Source organism: Morone saxatilis, unplaced genomic scaffold (assembly GCF_004916995.1).
Source record: "Morone saxatilis isolate NCDOM2014 unplaced genomic scaffold, NCSU_SB_2.0 Contig9, whole genome shotgun sequence".
NCBI lineage: Eukaryota > Metazoa > Chordata > Actinopteri > Moronidae > Morone > Morone saxatilis.
The window spans coordinates 22951393-22957810 of NW_023340268.1; the positions used below are offsets into that span (position 1 = coordinate 22951393).

General features: G+C 40.4%; 1 protein-coding gene across 1 annotated transcript in view; it reads right to left on the reverse strand.

Moving 5' to 3' along the window:
- sh3bp5lb (SH3-binding domain protein 5-like, b) overlaps positions 1–6418 on the reverse strand; it is a gene marked incomplete in the record, with an annotated part of 16458 nt that extends 10040 nt beyond the window's left edge. The window contains 3 exon segments of the mRNA XM_035681210.1: positions 5350–5478; positions 5602–5664; positions 5953–6418. Of these exon segments, the coding sequence (XP_035537103.1) occupies positions 5350–5478; positions 5602–5664; positions 5953–6216 (456 nt within the window).

The window sequence follows — 6418 nt, forward strand, 5'->3', positions numbered from 1 at the left end:
AGAGAAGCTAATACAGGAGAGATATGATGGTAAATTGTAAATGGACCTGTACTTATATAGCGCCTTTCTAGTCTTCCAACCACTCAAAGCCCTTTTACACTACATGCCATATTCACCTTTTCACACACATTCAATCAGTGATGGCAGAGTCCATCAAACAGACACTAACTCATTCATTCACATTCACACACCGATGACACAGCACTGGAAGCAATTTGGGGTTCAGTAACTTGCTCAAGGATACTTCAACATGCAGCTGGAGGAGCCAGGGATCGAACCAACAACCTTCCAGTTGGACGACCCACTCTACCTTTGAGCCACAGCTGCCCCTTACACCCTTTGAAATGGCAAAGTAGAAATTAAAAAGAGGGGGATTCATACCAAACAAATTAAAATGGTTTTTCAAGTAAAATATTTCAATACTATACATTCAGAGGGAATTACGTATTCAGTAGTGGTTAAATTTAACAGTTTAGTATTCAGTTACTTATCAGTGAAACCTCTAATCTACTGAATTGTGTTTAATTGCCAATGACTTCCACTTTTTTTATTTGTGAGAGAAAGATTGTGCTATTGCTTCCTTCAAACGTCATGTAATCTGACTTTAAAGTAGTATGTAAAACCTTCACTATATCCTGACAGTGGTACATGAGACAGATCATCTGTGAAAAAGATTAGCTGCTTCCTCTGGCTCCTCCTAGTGCTCCTGATGGCAAGAATCCACCAGGCTGTTTTCGTCCAGGTCTGGTGGATTCTTGCAAATGCCATTTGAGCTTTAGGAGGAGCACAGGAACCTGATGTTTTCACAGATTATCAGTCTCATGTACTACTGTCAGATCACAGTGAAAATGTCCACACTAATGACAAATTATTTTATCTACTGCAGCTTTAAGGCTGTTAGTTACTGTATGTAGTTTAGGTCTCCCTTCAAAATCAAACCTCAGTGTCACTGGTGTGTAAATTAAAGAACAAAGTCATTCCAGACAAGCAGCTCAGGGAGCTCTGTCAAAGCCTGGTGGAAGGTGCAGCTGTGTTCGTTTGGGAGAAAACTGTTTAGTCAAGGTTACTTTGATCACATGGGAAGGTCTCGTCGACATCTCTGCATGTGAAAGCAGCAGGAAGGCTTGGCTGGATGGAGAAGGATAACAGGACCTTAAATGTAAGGTCGCTGGTGAAAGATTAATCAGTCCATCACTGTTTATGATGACAGTTTTTATCATATGGAGTCCTTATGTGACAGGCTTGTCAAGCATGTGGTTTAAGTGATAAAAAATGCAAAGGCGGCTGAAATCTGCATATGAACACCACTGATGTGATACTAATGACATTTTCCCCATTTTCCAATTTGCATTTTTATAACTACAACACACTAACAAGTGACAGTGCTTAACAGTTCAGATTAATAATCTATTATTTGCTTTATTACTATCAATTACACCTCTGCTCTTTCTCCAAGAGATCTCCATTAGTTCAATTTTTGTTTCAAATGAATCCTCTGCATGTTGATTAAACATGCCACTCATGCTCCAGTCCAGTCCAACGGTTAAACGTTTTAGTAATCAATTAGGTTTCATTACAGAAAAATCCTTCAATCTCAGCTATCCCTGCTGACATTTAAGAGACTATAGACTGGGATGCCCTGGTAGCTCACCTGGTAGAGCTGGCACCCCATGGCTGACTACTTGTAGCAATTCAATTCTAAAGAGAGAAGAACAGAGACAGAGACAAAGGTGCACAGCAATAAAAGGGAGGGGATCTCCCTCCCAAACTGGAAGCTGGTTTCACAGGAGAGGAGCTTGGTAGCTAAAGGTTCTGGCTCCTACTTTTGGAGTAGCAGCCATGGGTTCAATGTTCAATGCCCCTCCCCCCCCTTTCCTGTCACTCTACAGCTATTACTATGAAGCCCTTAAAACTATATAAACAAGGCCAATACAATCCAAACAGAACAACAGAAAGTGTCCAAAGTTTGGGATAATTTCAAGCAGCTGATGAACGACATCTGCAGCATCCTCATCTAGTGATCTCAGGATCAGCACCATGGACAGTGACTGTCAAACCTTCTCTGTTCTACAAGATCCTCCTCAATAGCACTGAAAGAAGACCAGTGTTAAATTCTGCCCCCTGATGTAGTTGAAGTGTTTTGAAATGTATATTTTCGTCACATTTTTGTCATGCATTTTTTTATTTTTCTGTCTTCTTGAGGCTAATATCTCAAAATGCTGTCACCATCTTTGTAGTGTATAGTAACTATGGTTACAGGTGTGCTTATCTATTGCAAGGTTAGTGGAAAAGGCATACACACACACACACACACACACACATACAATCCCCATGTCCCTCTTATCTGCAGTAATAGAACAGACTGACTCCCCTCAGTAAATCCAGTCATCATTTCAAAACTCTGGCTGTTTGTACAGTGCCACACTTCTTCCATCGTTCCTGCTCACCTAGAGTTACACCATGTGCCTGTTCTCACCACTGCAGAACAGCTGAGCACCACTAATTCATTAATATACTGTTCACTTGAAAGTACTAAAACTCATTCCTTCTGATGGCAACATGAAAGACAACCAACTAAAAGTAGTGTTAAGGTTACATCCACAACCACAGCAGCTAGGCTACAGTGTCAGATTCTACAAGCAGGTCATTGAATAAGATAAGAATATTTTTCATCACAGTTTTCATTGATTAAATTAATACTGCTGTGGACTTTCCCCAATGGAATCAACCAATACATAATACACTCCCACTACAAAAAAGTGAAATCTGAAATTTAAATAATTATAAATTTGAAGCCAATCCAGTGTTCCTAAGCTGCATTCTATCGGTCATACTTGCCAAACCTTCGGATTTTCTGAGACTGCAGTCCTAAAGAGGTCTAAAATTCCCCTCACGACAAATTTTCACACCTTTTTTTCCTTTTATCACAACCTGTGTATGGCACTTTACAGCGTATATAAGAATATCAACATAAGAGATAATAGAGACAACATAGAGATTTTCCTATCTTTAGGAACTTTTTATACCATTCTGTGTCTGTATTATGAATTTGGTTTAAGAATCATACACACATAATAGGCTTCTTTTTAGACAAATTAACTGCGTACTTTTCAAATGCAGGATGAGGCTGTTTCTCAGAGAGTGAAGACTCTGTGTGTTCAGGTCTTAAAAGTATAGAATAATAATATTCTAAACTTAAAAAACAAAAACAATTTCATTTGGTTTTCATAACAGTAATGAATGAAATTCACGCACATTAAAATCAAGAACCTCTAGCGACCTCTAGTGGGGGTCAGGAGATTGGGAACCACTGCTTTATGTCATTCTCTATGTTACTCCGTGCATGGTTATACTGATATTTTGTCTACCTCAATTATATCACTATGGTTAGAATAAAAACATCACCTCTCGAATTAACAGTACAATTCAACAGCAGCCCAAACTGCATCAACAAGGAGGATTTATTGCAGTACTAGTTTAAACCAAGGAAACTAAACATAACACCATCATTCTGATGCAGTTTAGTGCCAGTGCTATTGAAGCCCATGGGAGATGCATGGATAGGCACAATGAAAGTCAACATATCTACAGTGTATAGCCTCTGATGAAAAAAATCCTATATGAAAGGAGTTCGGTCTAGGACGGCTGCGCTCTATTTGAAATGTCCTGAGATAACTTCTGTTAATGAATTGGCGCTATACAAATAAAATTGAATTGAATTGAAAAAATACACACAAAACATATATTTTTTTCAGTCATATATTTGCTGTTGCTCTTCAAATAGTATCAACAGATAATGATATAGGCATACTTTACCGTCAAATTCACATGCTCAACATTGGTAAAAGTTGCAAATGTATTCTTAATTATTTCACTCCTTTCCAAATCTGAGGCTGTTTTATGATGATTGACAGGGCTAATAACAGCTAATGTTATGGGAATACCATTTATTCAAAGGAAGTGTTTACAAATGTCCTCTGATGATTTATTGTGCATTCGTAAGCTATAAACAATCCTTTAGCTATAAAACAACATATATATTGTTACATACATACAAAGTATGCCTATAATCATCTTTGGATACTATTTGGAGACCACATTTAGAAAAAAATCAGTCTGTATTCTTTGTGTTCTTGGGCGTTCTTTCATTCGGTAGAGGCATCTCATCATCAAAGGTCATACGACATAAATGTGCTTCTCTATGTATCTCCCATAGGCTTCAATAGAACGGGTCTCCACTAAGGTCTTACACCAAAACAGCATTAGAACGCTGGTGCTGTTGGTAACCTTTCCTTCTTTTTTAGAGCTTGTTTACAACTACTATTAACATGTGTCTTGGGTGATCCAATCACAAGTAGACAGCTTTAAATACGTCAGTTTACACCTCGCATTAGAATGTGTCTCGAGTGACCACTTATGATTGGATCTCACTTCCTCGCTCTATAGGGCTGTACCCTACTCAGAATTTTGTCAGTCAATGTCCATTACTACTGTCCTTGTTTTCAATTCAGTTGTTTCTACCTGCTCTTTCAACAGTCCCACGGGAGAGACGCTAGTGCATTGTGGGCTTTTAAAACAGAACTTTATGAGCAGGACACACTTTTGTTTTTTCAACTGTGTGGAAATCTGATGTTTTCACATCTCATATGACGAAGAAAGACATTAATGCCAAAGAAGTGTGTCTCTCCCACCGCCGGGCTGCTGACAGGCTGTCAGTCCAACAGTCACTCGCAGTGGACGGGAAAAGAGGAGGTTGGGCCACCATTACCACTATCCAAAATAGTGAAATTAAATTAAAAAAAAAAAAAATGTGTAATGTTTCCCCTACTACAGAAAGGCCCATATAATGACCAATCTGTCGTAGATAATGTTTCACAAAGTTGATTAAGTTTTTTCTCACGCAATAACCCAAAATTGTACGATTATTGAAGGAAGATATAGTGACTACTAGTTCAGTGGTCAAATAAGTTGAAACAGACAATGTGTTCACAAACATTAACATGATACTAACATGTATTAACATGATACATGATATTAATACTTATCTCAAGTTACAGGACGTCAGATGATTAGGCAGTCCTTCTATGTGGCCCATGGTGCATTAGTGTTTACACTACAAAAGATATTTTGTATTCTGGGTTAAATGTGTCCCAGAATACCTCTGCAAGCGGTTTGAGTATTTAGAACTGCCCACCTGTGATCGGATCACCTAGGACGCATGTTAATACCAGCTGTAAACAGGCACTTAGTTTCATGGTTTATACTAGGTGGACCTGCCGACTGAGTATACCGCTCTCATAGTGATCCACGCACATACTCTGTAGACTCACATGCGGCAACAACATGTACCTCTTTGGCAAGTCTGCGGGATTCATAGTAGGGTCTTGCTTTCTCAATGCAGGCACCGAGCTGGGAGCCCTGAGCGTTGAGCTTCCTCGCAGAATCAGTGAGAATCCTCCTGTAGCTGGACCTGGCATCCTAAAAGGAGCACACAAATGGGACAAAACATGGCAGTTCACACTCACTGAGCCCTGCCATGACACTGTGTGAAAGCATGAAGCTGTGATAACAGGACAGTGAACAGTCTGTCAACTTTCTTACATCCAGCTGCAACTCCAGTTTGTTGATCTCATCACTGGCCTGGTTGAGGTGCTCCAGCTCCTCCTGGAAACACAGGGAAAGGATGTTAACAGCCAAATATGCACAGGAAAACTGGAAAGATGCTGGAAATAAAACAATGAGACAGTGTTCAGTGGGGGGACATTTGCAGCCCAGAGATGCAGGCGTAAGGCTGCCCATGCCAAGTACCAGTCTGTGGAAGGACAGTGCCATGTATATGTTTATGTTTATTACAACTTTGCTTAGTAAATATCTCGTATGCACTTATACAAAACTGGATTGTTTGTGTAAACACATCATCTATTGACTACTTCAATAATAATGATAACATGCCTGAATTCTGGGGTCCAGTTCCTCCTCGTGTTTTCCTGCATCTTCCTCCTCGGTTTTAATCCGGTTCTCAGCATCATCACCACAATCCTGCTCACACGCTTCCACCTCCTCCTCCGCGGTGTCTTCGTCTGCTTCTCTCCGCTTAAACATCCTGGTGCTGCCTTCGCCTCCTGTCGCCTCTTCCCCCGGGGTCTCCTCCCGCACACCGGTCGGTACAGGGCACTCCGCGGCGCTCACGATTTCACGCGAGGTCCCCGGCTCCATTTGCGGCCTGTCGTTAGGCTTACGTTTTTATTACGTTAGTCTCTCGGGACAGCGGGGTGTCAGTGTACGTTACGGGCAAACTGCTATTGGAAAACTACTTAAGCGCATTGCATTCACTGGATAAAAAAAAAAAATGACACTATATCTCGTAATTAAGAAATGAGGAAAGGTGCCACATTGGCCACTGCTTCACTCAGAACCA